The sequence below is a fragment of the Delphinapterus leucas genome, chromosome 7 (assembly GCF_059928025.1).
Source record: "Delphinapterus leucas isolate spDelLeu-1000000601 "Yukka" chromosome 7, BTC_Dleu_Yukka2, whole genome shotgun sequence".
NCBI classification, from domain to species: domain Eukaryota; kingdom Metazoa; phylum Chordata; class Mammalia; order Artiodactyla; family Monodontidae; genus Delphinapterus; species Delphinapterus leucas.
The window spans coordinates 7,605,449-7,620,330 of NC_143135.1; the positions used below are offsets into that span (position 1 = coordinate 7,605,449).

The following is a 14,882-nucleotide window of genomic DNA, read 5'->3' on the forward strand; positions in this document are numbered from 1 at the left end:
GATAATCTCCTAAATTGTATCGTGTCTGTTTTATTGTTTAGATTTAGGACTCTATACCATTTACTAGCTAAATCTTTTCCTTACTGAATTGAAATACCACCTTTTTGGCAGGTATTGTAGGGAATCAATTTCCAGACTCTATTCTGTTGCACTACTCTGTTTTTCCTACAACAATAACACATTGTTTCATTACTGTCTTTTATACTGTGTATTATCTGGAAAGGGAAGCTAAGCCTCAATCTCGTTTACAAGTTTCCCCACTATTTTCAGTTATTTTATATGACTTAAAGATGATTTAATCAGCCCCAACCTCGTTGGGATTCTAATCAAAATGCACTATATATGTAAACTAATTTTGGAATTGACAACTTCATATTGCTTTCCACGTAAGATATATGTACCTCCATCGGCTCAGATATCATTCTTAATCCGTCAACAAGACTATTTCATAGCTTTTGCTTTTTCCACTTTTTTTTCAAAAGCAGGAAGTCCCCTTTTACCTGAGTTGTCAACGAATCTGGTTTACCCGCCCGTGCCAGCCCCTCCCCCGTCCCTCGGTTCCGGGTTACCAACGGAATCGAGGACTGACGTCACCAAGGGCTTCCGCGTCGGACCCGAGGGCAGAGGCTGAACCCAGGTGCTGGGGGGCGGGGGGGTTGCGCCAACTACGCATGCGCACTGCTGCTCCGTTCCCCGCGACCCTAAATCTCCTTCGCCCGGGCTTCTGCGCTGCGACCTCGCGCTTAAACCCAGCGAAACTACTCCCCGGGGGAAGGCAGTAGACTAAAGAATCGAACCAGCGACAGCCAATCCCATGACACTACGACGCAACCGAGTTTGATTGACTCCATCAACTCCAGCCAATGGGAGAGCGCTTGGCCCCAAACGTCACAGAGTTTGCCCCACCCTATCCCCTCCCTTCTGGACTCCGAGCTCAGTTCGCGCAGTAACAAATGAAGTGCGCGCTGCGACACCTCCCAGCTCTCTAGTCTCAGCCGCCATTTCCTCGCCTGGCCTAACGGTCCGGCCAATCCCAGCGCGCATCGAGAAGGGCTAAGGCTCCGCCAATCGGAGGCCGCCGATTTCGACCCCTTGCCTCGGCCCGGCCCAATCCAGGCTCCGGCCCCGTCGCCCCCGACCCGCCCCCGCGGCGCCCTCTCTCCTCCCTCTTTGTGCGTCTCGCGCCGCCGCCGCCGCCCGCCGCGTGAGAGGAAGGGCTCCGCGCGCTCCGCGGCAGCACAGTCAGGTCCCCTCCCCCCAAAAGATTCGCGAAGGAGAAACCGCCGCCGAAGAGGAGCCGCCGGTGCCGGTCCCTGGGGGGCGCCATGGCGACCGGAGCGAACGCCACGCCGCTGGGTAAGCTGGGCCTCCCTGGCCCCAAAGGGGGCTTCGAGCCGGGGCCACCGCCTGCCCCCGGGCCTGGGACGGGGCTGCTGGTGTCCGGGCCGCCGCCGCCCCCGCCCGTGGGCTCGGTGGGGGCCCTGACCGCGGCCTTCCCCTTCGCGGCGCTGCCGCCGCCGCCCCCGCCGCCCCCGCCGCCGCCCCCCCCGCCTCCCCAGCAGCCGCCGCCGCCCTCTCCGGGCTCCTCGTACCCGCCGCCGCAGCCGCCCCCTCCGCCGCCACTCTACCAGCGCGTGTCGCCACCGCAGCCGCCGCCGCCACCCCAGCCGCCGCGTCAGGACCAGCAGCCGGGCCCGGCCGGTGGCGGAGGAGGTGAGTCGGGCCGAGAGAGCGCGACAGGCGCTGCGCGGATGGGCCCGGCCGGCTGAGGGGCGCGCGGCGGCGGCGACGGCGGCTGCACGCGGCTGGGGCGCGCGCGCACGGGGAGACCCGGGCGGAGGCGCCACGGGGCGCGCGGCCGAGTTCTCGGGCCTCGAGTGCGCACGCGCGTTAGGGGTGGGGGCCTGGCGGGAGGAAGTTTGTTGCGCGCAGGCGCAGTGTGGCGGCCGGGCTTTGCGGCCAGCCTGAAAGCCTAGGTGGGGGGACTCTCTGTTGCTCTCCACCCTGGTGTAGGGGAGAGGTGTGGAGGGGGTCGAGTGAGTGAATGGGGTGTTGGGTGTGCAAGTCTGGAGGGTGTGAAAGGGTCAGTTGATGACGTGGAGCGTCCTTTTCCTGGTTGTAGAAGAGTCATAAAGGGAGAAAAGTACCCAGAGTAGCTCCTCGAGTGCTACAGTAAGGCAGGGTTTTCACTACAGAGAACCAAAGAGGTTGAAAGTCTTCAGAGGATGGTTGGGTCCGATTTTTTTGTGGCTGTTTTTGGGGGAGGAAATTCTGTTTGTTTCTTAATCTCCCTTTGTCTACCTAAGAAATGTGACATGCCTTCTCCTCTTGAGGCGTTCCCCCTGGGTCTGGCCCCTGAGAAGAACACTTTAGTGTACCGAATGCTAGGGAGTTTCTGCCTGTGTACTGGAGAAGGAGGATTTGGCTGTTTTTGTATAGCTTGTTCTTTGTTGAACTTTTGATGCATCTTTTAGACACTAAATGTCCAACTGGCCAGGAAAATTGAATGCTGATTTCTGAGAAATTTCTGAGAAAAAAGTGATATTGCAGAAGAATCCAGTTTTTTCAGTTAGTAACTATAGGTTTAGTTGTGTTTTGGCCCCCTTAGACAGGTGGCTGATGGGGAGGTGGGAGGAGCCAGCAGGTCCCAATATTGCTTTACAGGCTTGTCTGAGTGTTTAGTCTACTCTTATCTTCTCTGGGGCTGTTAAGGTGTTTATGGACAACCACGTAGTATATTATCTTCTCAATAGTTTATTTTACTACTTGAAACTTTATGCATTGAAATTTGTTACCTTGTTTACGTACTTCACAGAATTTCTGTGGGCAAAAATTATAAATGTGAAATGTTAACTTTTCAGACCCAGGTCCAGGTCCCCTTCTAGTGGCCATGTCTCTTGACTTCTCAGGTTGGTCTTCCATTCTTTGCCGTTTCCATTTTAGGTCAAGCTCTCAGTTTCACAGTCTGCTGAGGTTGTGTGTAATCCTCATAAGCATGCTAAACTTCTGTTGGTACTTCCTCTGCTAGTTTATATTTGCATCTGATGAACTTTATTTCTTTTAGACTTTCCCAGTAAGAAGCGGAAGAGGAGCCGCTGGAACCAAGACACAATGGAACAGAAGACGGTGATTCCGGGAATGCCTACAGTTATCCCCCCTGGACTTACTCGGGAACAAGAAAGAGCTTATATAGGTAAATACACGTTCTGCACCCAAATGCATTTTCGGATTGTTACTATTCTGAGCAACATTTTATCTGTTGAAAGTTTGGGACTTTAAAGTTTTCTCTTTTTTGAGAGGAGGTATGGTCAGGTGTACTTGTGACTTTGGTATAATGTATCAGTTTTTGCTCTGTGAGTCCTGCATTTGTAGCTCCTTGTTTTGGTCTGTTGGTAACAGCAGTGTTCTCCCTGAGTACCAGGAGGGTAGAGGGGCCCACTTAGGAGTGAGAATAGTCCCCAGTCCAGCACCCCACCCCACCCTTTTCAGCTGCTGTTCATTGCCAGTTGATGAGGTGAGTGTTTTATGCCTCTCTGGACACGGCCCCAGTGGAGAACACTGCAGGTATTGTAAACCAAGTACCTTTTTCACAGCATGGTCTTTCACCATAATTTCATATTCCTCCCTTCCCTAAAATGTGGTCTTTTATTTTTTATAGGTACTTTCTAAAAGGGAAAAAAAAGCTCAGTTTAATCAAAAAGTGGTTCTGAAAGTGTGTTTACAGTGCACCCCTTTTTTACCATTTTGTTGAATTTAACCTTTCCTTTAGCATCTTTTCTGGTTTGGTCTTTTGTGGAGAGCTGTCTTGAAATGAGGGCTCTTGTGTTTACTACTAAAGAACTCTGCAGGAAAAGGGATACTGCTTGGATATGGAGTAATGAGGTGGTTAGGATAAAATATCTTAACTGTTGAGAAATTTTGAGAAGTAAGAATGTCCACAGTAGAAATGAAATTAACCTCAAAATTACCTTTTTTTTAAATACAAGGTTATTAATGCAAGTTTTACCTTTATTTATGTACTTGTGCAGGTGTCTCAAAATAGTTCACTTGATAAACGTTTGTTACTAACCAAGTAAACATCCCCTTTGGAGTAAATTAGGGCAGACGCCTCCTAGACCCGTGAGGTTGTGGCCTTCACGAATAAAAAAACTTCAAGGCCGTTGTTCTTGAGGATCTTAATCTCTTGTGTTTCTAGATTGCTGAGAATTTTGAGGTGTTGGAATTGTCTATCTCTTTTTTACAATACTAATAATTCTCTCCCCACTGTTCAACCTACTCCCACCCATCCCTTTATGTTTCATATTTGACTGGTCTGGGTCTTGATAACCTTATGAAAATGTTCCTAGTGGAGTGATATTCCAAGGACACAAGCAGATGTAGAAAATGGGAAAAACAAACTCATTCTTTACATCTCCCACTCTCTTCCCTTGGAGGGAGTTAATGCTCTGGGCCCTGAGGGCTGTTTATAGCTATAATCAAAGTAGAGAGACTCAGAGCCTAGGTTACTGTAGGTCTCTGCTCCAAGGAAGATAGCAGCCTTTTGATTTAAGTGCCAGCAATTTCCTCAGATCAGATCCCACACCCCTACAGTCCAGTTAAGATGACTGCCTATCTCCATGAAGGTGACTTTCACCTTGAGCTGTTGAGCTAATACTTGACAGCCAAGTCAGAACATTTCTGGCATAAAAGAGCTTAGGGGCCCATGTGTGTCTTACTGCATTTCTGTCTTTCATGGTACATACTGCCTTGTACAGAATGCCCCCAATATCTTCTCTTGATATTAATGTGGATTTTCATTTCTTCAGAGTTTGAGTGGCTGTGTGATATATCCCTGTAGGATGTATTTAAAATTAGAAGAGTGTCTGGGGTTAGACATGCATTAATTCTTGGAGCAAACTCAACTTTAACCGAACCCAGTAAAACTTGCCCTTATTTAGAAGTATCTGTTTAGAACACTCAGATGCTACAAAGGTAAGAAACAGGTGGTCTTCAGCATGCCGAAGAAAGTGGTCTGGCTATGCAGTGCCATTATCTTGAGAAATCATCCGGGTAATATTTCCCTGGAATCACTGAACTTTTGTGAAACCCTCATCTCTCTTTTTCACATACAGCCTCATTTGTCAAGGTCTGAGGGCCACACATACTGTCCTTGACCCACACTTTTCATCCTCTGCACCCCTACTTTTACTCCCGGCATAAGGAGCAAGTCTAAAAACAGACTTCTTGCATCTTAACGGTTACTGGTTTATTAAGGTATATGGATTGTCATAAAATTTGAGTAAAAAAACAACAGGTATTGGGAGATCCTTTGGATCTGGTTTTACACAAAGAGTATGTACAAACTTATATGAGATTGTTGAATTGGTTATTAAATGTCTTATTTAAGGAATTTTAAGCCTGGTATCAATGAAAATGATCTTGCTTAACTGGTGTTTTTCCTTGTCCCATGTTAATTGAGTCTCATTTTGGGTTATGATTAATATTTAATGAAGGAAAAATAAACTCTAAGAGTCTTGCACTCAAGAATGTAATTTGGAGGGAACAGGATACTGGTGATAATGTGGTTTAGTTCTGGGTACCAATTGTATAGCAAGCTGGTGGGGAGGGAGAGGTGAGACACCTCCTAATAATTGCTTTGATGTTAGGCTTAGCGAACAGTCTATACTGCTAACCCCTCTTCCAACAAATTGTTTGCTTCCTTAAGTGATAACCATTTTGAAGTGAAAGATACTTATAGATGTAAATGGACTCCTGCCAATAGGTGGTTGGGGGTTTTTGCCTCAATGTGTTCACTGATCAGTCGTCCCTTTCAAAGTCTCCGAGTTCTTCATGCTTGTTGTTGAGATTTGAGATGTTTTTTGGTAACATTGTCTTTTTTCCATCCTTTTTTTTTCTTTCCTAACCTGGTTTCTTCCAGTGCAACTGCAGATAGAAGACCTGACTCGTAAACTGCGCACAGGAGACCTGGGCATCCCCCCTAACCCTGAGGACAGGTTGGGAAACAGTTTTAACCAGCTGACAGTAACGCTTTTACCTTTTTCTCAATACGTTTTACTGGTGGCAACATGTTGTGTCAGTTCAATAAAATCCTAGTAAGAAGACTGGTACTGTGACCATTCTGGGAACTAGAGTGTAAATTAGCAGTATAATATGGTCAGTCATCAGTTAGAAAATTGGAATGAAATTTAATTACTAGCAGAATCGAAAGTTACAGGAAAACGGACAACCGGTTTTCATTTGGTAAGCATGTAGATTTTTAACCTGATTTACCCACCGGTAGGGACAGTGAGGTGGCCCGTTAACCAGCCATTTCAGTACCTGCTTTGGCTGACAGCCCAGGTGTAAAGTTTTCCTCACAGGTACTACACAATGTAGGGAATAAGAATATTTTTGAACATCACTGAATCTGAGAAGGCCAGAGATTCATTCTGGTCAGCTCATTGCTGCAGTCTTCTGCTCATGGTTTTGACATGGTTTTAAAATAGACAAGATTCTAACCAACTTCCTTCACTGCCAGTTAATTTTCAGCCTTGGCCATTGCCTGGGGGTGTTGGGAGGGGCCAGAATATTCTCAGCTGTTGGGGAAGGCAAGCAACCAACCCTAAATTACTTTTTTTTTTTTAAGGGAGTGTGGTCTTCAAACAGCTGTGGTCTTGTCATTTCAGTTTATAATTTCTCTCACCTCTGAAAAGTAAAAAGTCTGAGGGAAATGAACTTTTTAAACAGGAATTTTATTGTCAGGTTAATATTTGAGCAGCTAAAATCTGGTCCATTTAATAGAAGGGCAGTACGCCTCCCTCAGTGAAATTTCTCTTAGTGCATGCAGCATAGTTCAAAACACTTTGCTTTAAACAAGTAGTGTTTTGGCTTTTGTTACCCATTTTAATAACTTGTTAAATCAGGAAGATGATGTAATGGTTTTAGAAGCCACTCACTTAAGCATCTTTCTGCTGCCCTTTGTCAGGAAACAAATTAACTTATTTCTCCATATTGACGCTTTTAATTTTATTTAATTAAATTTATTATTTTTTCATCAGTATATTTTGGTTGGAGGGTTGTATTATGTTTTATATTTTGACTTTTTTTTTTTAAGATTTGAATTATAGGTTGTAGACCACAACTGTTAGTGCCTTTTTGGCCTTTTTCCCTTTAATAACATGTCTACAGGTTACCAGGCAATTCCTCAAAAAGTTGAATTTTTAACAAACCTTTGCTTCCTGGAGAATTTGGATTAGAAACTAGATGATCTATAATACAATGCCTATTCAAAGCGAAGAAGTTGGGCCAATCTGACCTCTAGAATATTGGCTTTTGCCTTTCACTTCCACAATTTGGAAAGAGGTTCACTGTTGCGGGGCTTTTATATGACCAATTTGGTGCTGGTAAAACTGGTGATTAGCCAGAAATGCTTAATCTAGACAGCTATGAATGAGGTGGGAATTAGAAATGTCAAACATGTTAGAAATAAAAACAGAGCAGAGTTTTTTTTTTTCCTCCCTTGTATTCAGTTTGAAAGAGGCCTTAATTAATGCCTTATGGTTTTGCTTTGAAAGAACCCAGGTTGGAGGGAAATGCTATGAGTTTCTTACTAAGATTATTTCTTAAGAAGGTGAATTCTCAGTATGAAGCCACTTTATGCCATTTTGATTTTGCTCAAGTTGCACAGTTAAAAATGCTTTAAAATCTCTTATAGACTTAAATGTGTAAGATGATAGTCTAATAAGCTGGGGTATGTTTGTTTTTGTTCACTATTATTGGATTGTGCTAACAGTTTATACAAATGCTAGAAACGGAGGTGTCATTTAGCCGTCATTAGCCATGAACAAACCTGACCTTTTATTCCATCGTGTGTGTAACGTGGTATGACATGGTTCCCTTTAGGCTGAAGACAGTGGGAGCAGCCGAGTTCAGTCCTTGCTCTCCAACTAGGCAAGGTTCTCTCAACTAAATCAAGGGTATAGGAGTCTTTGACTACTTTCAGGATGTTTTTAAAATAACCTGATCCACATGGTCTCTTCCCTTCTTGCAGCTGCTACTAAATTTTCATTCAGAATATCAAGCTATGGTCCTTTTTGTAATCTTAACTCAGAATTCTAGGAGTGTAACTTTTCTTTTTTTTTAATTACCGCAAAATCCAGCTGTGGTAAACTGACCATTTTATCATTACTATTTTTTACTTGTAGCAACAGCATTTTACTCCTTAAAAAAAGAGAGAGAGAAAATCTGCTTTCTGGACTTGTAAACTCTGGTGGAGAATCATAGGTTTTCCCCTTGCTGTTTGCAGGTTCAGACCCTAGACAAGTACTTGACCAAATCTGCATTTGCAGCCTCTCACAGAAGCTGCTTTAGCAATTTAACCGTTTTCTCTACCCAGACTCCCCAACCTCGAACAGCCAGAAAACAGGTTGACTCCTGGGCCTTGGACACAGCCAGCCAGGCCATTGAAGGAAAAGCAGAGACGAAGCCTTGAACCATCTCTCTCCATTGTGGGGGCCAAGTAGCTGCAGTAGCCTTGAGTCCCAGTTGCATTGGGTTAAAGAGCTCAGACTTACTATGTGGTAGGGGTGTAGACTCTCTTCCTGATAGGACATGAGCTCTGCAAGAGTTAACGTTTTACCTAAACTTGGGGTTTCCGTGGTTCATAAAGTTGTAATGTTAATTTTTTTTTCAAATGAAAGCAAATTCATATCTGGCAAGAAGATTCCAGAGGATGATACTGTCCTTGCCATTTACAATCTAGAGATTTTCCCCAGAAGGACAGACTTTTTTTCCTCTTATCACTTTTAGAAGCAAAACTACTTTTTTCTTTCTCACACACACCCCAGTCCCCCTAATGCTAAGCCAGCTTCCACCTCCTCATTCCACACGATCGTGAATAGCACACGTTATGGTCGGTTCCTCCGAAGAGTGTTGAGTTAGGGTCTGAGAGGCAGAGGGGCTGGGGAAGACTTATTTTAGCCCGTGTGGGAATGAGAGAAAAGCGAAGGCAGAACAGTGATGGTGGTCTGTTTCCCACAGGTCCCCTTCCCCCGAGCCCATCTACAATAGCGAGGGGAAGAGGCTTAACACTCGCGAGTTCCGCACCCGCAAAAAGCTTGAAGAGGAGCGGCATAACCTCATCACGGAAATGGTTGCCCTCAACCCTGATTTCAAGCCACCTGCAGATTACAAGTAAGTGGGGGCCAGGTGACCTGGGACAAGGACACCTGCGGATTAGGTGTGGTCTGGCAGAGCAATTTTGGTACTAACCTCTTATTCCTTACCCCCAGTCACCTGTAATTAACAAGTGGTGTCGGGTTAGTTCTAGAAGAGCTGTCGATTTGTGTCATCTTGGAAGTGTGCAGAGTCTATGAGTCTTTTCTTTCTTAGACCTCCAGCAACACGTGTGAGCGATAAAGTAATGATTCCACAAGATGAGTATCCAGAAATCAACTTTGTGGGGCTGCTGATTGGGCCCAGGTGAGTAACTACTATCCTGTGGACTATAGAATTCCTAAGGACCTGGGAGATGTGTCTGTCTTGTGCCTATTTGGGTGCCACTGGTGGCTTATCTTCCTGTTTTTGGTAGGATGTTCACTTTGGCTGAGTGCATGCCTTTTTGTGAGAAAATCTCTTTAACTTCCCCATTTCACCGCAGGGAAGTCAGATCTTGAGGATTGCTGTGTCTGTGACCTTAACTTAGAGGAGCTCTTGGTGGGAAAATCCCATTCTCTGCACTCACGGTTTCCTTCCAATGCCCAGCGAGCCACTCTGGCATGTGAATTTGTGTGTCAGGTATGATAGTGGTCTTTTCTGCCTTTGACAGAGGGAACACCTTGAAGAACATAGAGAAGGAGTGTAATGCCAAGATCATGATCCGGGGGAAAGGCTCTGTGAAAGAAGGGAAAGTCGGGCGCAAAGATGGCCAGATGCTGCCAGGAGAAGATGAGCCGCTTCATGCCCTGGTTACTGCCAATACCATGGAGAATGTGAAGAAAGCAGTAGAACAGGTGAGGGAGCCAGAAAGGAAGCCTCTAGCCAGAATTCTAGGTGGTGTCCCAGGACTTACATAACTGTGCCCGTTGCATCTCCACCAGATAAGAAACATTCTGAAGCAGGGTATCGAGACTCCTGAGGACCAGAACGATCTACGGAAGATGCAGCTTCGAGAGTTGGCTCGTTTGAATGGGACCCTTCGGGAAGATGATAACAGGTGTGTATGTGATTAGTTTAGAGGGGAGTGCACAGAGACCTGAAGAACCTATGGAAGAAGGGTGATTGGCCATAGCCCTTCAGGTGACTTTTTTCTGTCAACAGGATCTTAAGACCCTGGCAGAGCTCGGAGACCCGCAGCATTACCAATACCACAGTGTGTACCAAGTGTGGAGGGGCTGGCCACATTGCTTCCGATTGCAAATTCCAAAGGTGAGGGTTTCCTGGTAGCCCGTGGTATACAGGACAGTTCCTGTTAACCTGCAGACCCAAGAGAAGCTTTCTTTCTGTGAATGTGGTCTGTAATGGTGTGATTGAAAACCCAGAATGATTAGAAACAGCTGATGCAAAACATCCCTATTTTATTGCTTATCTTGAGCCCAGGGAAACTGGAAAACTTCCCTTCTGGGTATAGGTGTTTTCACAGTGGCTTAATGTTAACTGCCATTTGTTGCTTAAGGTGGGTATAAGAAGACAGCAATCCTGTGCAGTTTCGACCAGTTGCAAACCAGCATTTGATAGCAATGTTTTTCTACTTCGGGTGGCAAATATAAAAAGCTTTGTTAAGGAAGTTCTGGCAGTTGCTCGGTCTTGGCATAGATGTTCCTTCCTTCAGACCTGGAATGTAGAAATTGATGAAACTTGCTATTGTAGAAAAACCTGTGCTTTCCTGGCTGGCGTGGTTGGCTCTGGTCTGGTGCTTCCTCTCTCTGTTCTTGCCCTAAGGGTCTCTGCTGTGGCAGAGGTACATGTAATCCCAGTGGCAGAGCTGGGCATGGAACTGAAGAGCTGATGAGACTGTTTTGAGGAAGGGGTTAGGAAGTTCTGAATTCCTCAGAACTTTCTTTTTGTAAATTTCTCAGAGTAAAGGTTTCTATCTTAAGGAGGTTTTTTTCCTTTTCTCTTTTTGTGTCCCCCACCCCACCTTCAGGCCTGGTGACCCTCAGTCAGCTCAGGATAAAGCGCGGATGGATAAAGAATACTTGTCCCTCATGGCCGAACTGGGGGAGGCACCTGTGCCCGCATCTGTGGGCTCCACCTCTGGGCCTGCCACCACACCCCTGGCCAGTGCACCTCGGCCAGCTGCTCCCGCCAGCAATCCACCTCCGCCGGTGAGCTTCAAGGGCTGGTTCTTACAGCCTGGCCCCCCTTCTCTTCTGAAGAGACTGGGGGAACGTGGCCAGGTGCTTTGGGTAGAACAGGTGGACATGGGCGGCAACATTGTTCTTTCGGGACGTCAGGAATGTTTGGGGACCTCTCAGTTTGGGGAAGATCTTGTCCTTGTGTCCTGGTCCTGTGGCATAGCCGAAAGAACAGTGTTGCCACCAGGGGGAGCAGGCAGGGACGCTGGCGGGAAATGCTCTCACGTAGTCTCTCATGTCCACTACCCAGAGCCGCCCACCCTGGATGAATTCTGGCCCGTCAGAGAGTCGGCCCTACCATGGCATGCACGGAGGTGGCCCTGGTGGGCCCGGAGGTGGCCCGCACAGCTTCCCACACCCGTTACCCAGCCTGACGGGCGGGCACGGTGGACATCCCATGCAGCACAACCCGAATGGACCCCCTCCTCCTTGGATGCAGCCGCCGCCACCACCGATGAACCAGGGCCCCCACCCACCTGGGCACCATGGCCCTCCTCCAATGGGTAAGTAAGTGTCAGACCAGAAACCTTGGGGCTTTGGGATAAGCAAGGGTTTGTATCGTCACTGCACACTGGAAGCAGGCCTCAGAGCGGTCGGGTATTGGTACTGAGTCTCTTGCCAAGGCTTGGGCTCCAGGCCAGGAAGAAGGTTCCATCCTGGTTGAGGGAGGGACTTCTGTGTGGGGTAGGCACAAGCCTGCTGCTTAGAGGCGGAGTCCCAGAACTGCTCTTGTGCGGGTAGTGATTGCAAGCTGTGCGGCTAAGCTGCTGGTGGGGCGGCATCCTCCCTGGCCAGTTCCAATGTCCTGCTAAGTTCCTGCTCTTTCCTTCCATCAAGATCAGTACCTGGGAAGTACGCCTGTGGGCTCTGGGGTCTATCGCCTGCATCAAGGAAAAGGTAATGGAGCCTGGCCGTTTGCTCACTTTGGGGTGTCGCCTCCCAGGCCTGGGAGTGAGTGGGGGCTCTGTTGCAAATCCCTTTCTTCCCCTGAGGCCTCACCCTTGTCTCCACCTGGCTGCAGGTATGATGCCGCCACCACCTATGGGCATGATGCCGCCGCCGCCGCCGCCTCCCAGTGGGCAGCCTCCACCCCCTCCCTCTGGTCCTCTTCCCCCATGGCAGCAGCAGCAGCAGCAGCCTCCACCACCCCCTCCGCCCAGCAGCAGTATGGCTTCCAGTACCCCTTTGCCATGGCAGCAAAGTGAGTGGAATATTTTGGGCTTGTGGGGGTGGGTGGGATTGCGGGGGAGAGGGCTGAGAGGAATGAGAGACCCTGGCAGACAGGCAGGCAGACACCTTGGGGCGAGACTCTGGTCTCTGCTGCAGGGTAAACAAGGGCCTTGTGGCCCCCGGGGGCCTCGGGGAGGAGAGCTGACGTTTGGTGTGGTTGTGTCTGGGGAGAAGTTTGGGGGGGCCTGGAGGGGAGCCGCCATCCTAGGTAGGGTGCCAGAAGTCCAGGCTCTCTGCTGGGTGAGCTGCTGGCTGGCCCAAGCCTACGCGTTAGGCCCGGGTTGGGGTGGTGCATGCCTGCTCTGGAGAGGGATGTGATTGGGGCCTGAGAGACTGCGGGGATGGGATGGGGGCAGCGGGGAGAGTAGCTGTGGCCTTGAGGTTGAATGTGCCGTTCGGTGGTGGCGGCGGATGGGCGGAGGGATGTCAGAGCCGGTTCTTGTGTCTGGTACCTTCCCCTCAGCCCTTCCAGGGGCATTGGTGACAAAGGGCTTACTCTGTTAAGCCTAGAGACCTTGAGGCTGACCCCAGGGTAGTCCTGCCCACCCCTCCACCCCCATCGCCAGGACAGCCCTGCCCGCCCGCCCCCCACCACCGTACCGCATGCCAAGCCAGGAGCAGGCGTCCCTCGCCCCCCCATCCCAAGGCAAGCAGCCGCAGAGAGCCGCGGTGTGCCCCCGCGCGTGTGACCTTGGGCTTCTTTACCACCCCAGATACGACGACTACCACCACGAGCGCTGGCACAGGGTCCATCCCGCCATGGCAACAGCAGCAGGCGGCTGCCGCAGCTTCTCCAGGAGCCCCTCAGATGCAAGGCAACCCCACTATGGTGCCCCTGCCCCCAGGGGTCCAGCCGCCTCTGCCGCCCGGGGCCCCTCCCCCTCCGCCGCCTCCGCCGCCTGGTTCCGCCGGCATGATGTATGCCCCGCCCCCTCCTCCTCCGCCTCCCATGGACCCTTCTAACTTTGTCACCATGATGGGCATGGGGGTGGCGGGCATGCCACCCTTCGGGATGCCTCCAGCTCCCCCACCGCCTCCACCACAGAACTAGACTCGGTTTTTTAAGAAAATATATATTATATATAGAGAGAATTGGTCTCGTTTAAACACACGCCGAACCTCACCATATGGAGCCAGACATTGGGACGCACGCATGTGATTGTGTGCACGCATGTGTGTGTGTGCACGCACCGGGCTGGGCCAAGCGACTGAGGCCTCGCTTAGGAACGGGCAGGTGGTAGTAGGGGCGCCAGCTTGGGCTCTCCTGGCGCCCCGTAGCATCGAGTGTCTTCTTTGTCTTCTTTCTCTCCTCACCCAAATCCCTTTGCCTCTCCCCAAACCGGGCCGCCAGGATCCCTCCCCGCGGCGGCGATGGCCCGAGCCATGAGAGTGAGGACTTTCCGCGCCCATTGGTGACCCTTCCAGGCAGACAGCCTCAGCAGCGCCCCTGGTGGACAGGATGGTTCGGCAAAGCAGCCTGAGTTATATTTTATGGACGGAATCGGAACACGCTGGCTCCATATTGTGAAATTTTTTATTAATTTTTTCTTTTTCCTTTGTTATTTCCTTATCTTTTCCTTTCTTCAGACTCCGTCCAAGGAGATGCTCTCCCCGGTCTTCTGCTGCAATTAGATTCCTTTCCCTTTTTCATTCCTCGTTCTTCTCTTTCTAAGGAGAGAGGAACAAATGGTTCTTAGGCAAAGGCTTTTGGCCACCAGTGTCACAGGCTAGTGGGGGGTTCCTTTGGTTCTAAGATTTTCAAGGTGCCATAGTCGCCCTGAGATTTTTTTTCCCCTAATTTTAAGCGTGGGGTTTTGTCTCTGTCACCTTTGTAGACTAGCGGGTTGACCCCCAGGTCCAGGGTCCATTTCCGTCCTGGCATCCCTGCCAGCAGTCGGGGCCACCTACGCTGCCGTGGGCTTGTCTGCCAGCCAGGAGCGCCCTTTCCACGCCCCTGAGCACCTGAGCTGCCTCAGATTCCATTTGTTCCTCTCTTTCCTGGAAGGTTTCCTTTTCAAATTTATTTTAGTCCCAAATGTCAGTGTATTGCAGTGTCTAGGGGTTTGAGCCCTTTGTTTTCCGTTCTGCTTCCTTTTTTTCCTCCTTCTTCTTAATGGTGTGATTATGTTGATAATAATGTATAATGCGCGTTCTCTTCACTGGTTTATCTGCAGAAATTTCTCTGGGCTTTTTTTTTTTTTTTTTTTTTTTTTTTTTTTGGTGTATGATTCAACACTGCGTTAAAGGGGGATGTTCCATTGAATAAAAGAGCAGTGTGGTTTTCTGGGTCTGTTTATTTCCTTTTTTTTTAAATGCCCT

At 48.8% G+C, this 14,882-nt stretch overlaps 1 protein-coding gene across 15 annotated transcripts; it reads left to right on the top strand.

Annotated features, from left to right (window-relative positions):
- The first annotated feature begins 924 nt into the window (after window positions 1-924).
- Window positions 925-14,853, top strand: SF1 (splicing factor 1). Of its 15 annotated transcripts, none has more exons than XM_089914575.1 (14): window positions 925-1,713; window positions 3,065-3,193; window positions 5,918-5,993; window positions 9,019-9,171; window positions 9,370-9,459; window positions 9,806-9,989; window positions 10,077-10,192; window positions 10,297-10,404; window positions 11,123-11,303; window positions 11,563-11,836; window positions 12,171-12,230; window positions 12,355-12,534; window positions 13,277-13,481; window positions 13,915-14,853. In XM_089914575.1, exons 1-14 carry the CDS (start codon window positions 1,326-1,328, stop codon window positions 14,042-14,044), a joined length of 2,274 nt encoding a protein of 757 aa, XP_089770701.1. In that variant the 5' UTR covers window positions 925-1,325; the 3' UTR covers window positions 14,045-14,853. The 15 variants fall into 15 exon arrangements, with proteins under 15 accessions (XP_089770701.1, XP_089770702.1, XP_022447272.1 ...); XM_022591570.3 differs by having other exon boundaries at window positions 928-1,356; window positions 11,563-11,840; XM_022591566.3 differs by having other exon boundaries at window positions 928-1,356.
- Window positions 14,854-14,882: the final 29 nt, after the last annotated feature.

Bases quoted from the DNA above. Each gene is read 5' to 3' on its own strand.
- SF1 (XM_089914574.1), top strand. From the start codon at position 1,326: ATGGCGACCGGAGCGAACGCCACGCCGCTGGGTAAGCTGGGCCTCCCT. The intron at 9,990-10,076 runs GTGAGGGAGCCA...CATCTCCACCAG, and splicing joins TGAAGAAAGCAGTAGAACAG to ATAAGAAACATTCTGAAGCA. The intron at 11,837-12,170 runs GTAAGTAAGTGT...CCTTCCATCAAG, and splicing joins CCATGGCCCTCCTCCAATGG to ATCAGTACCTGGGAAGTACG.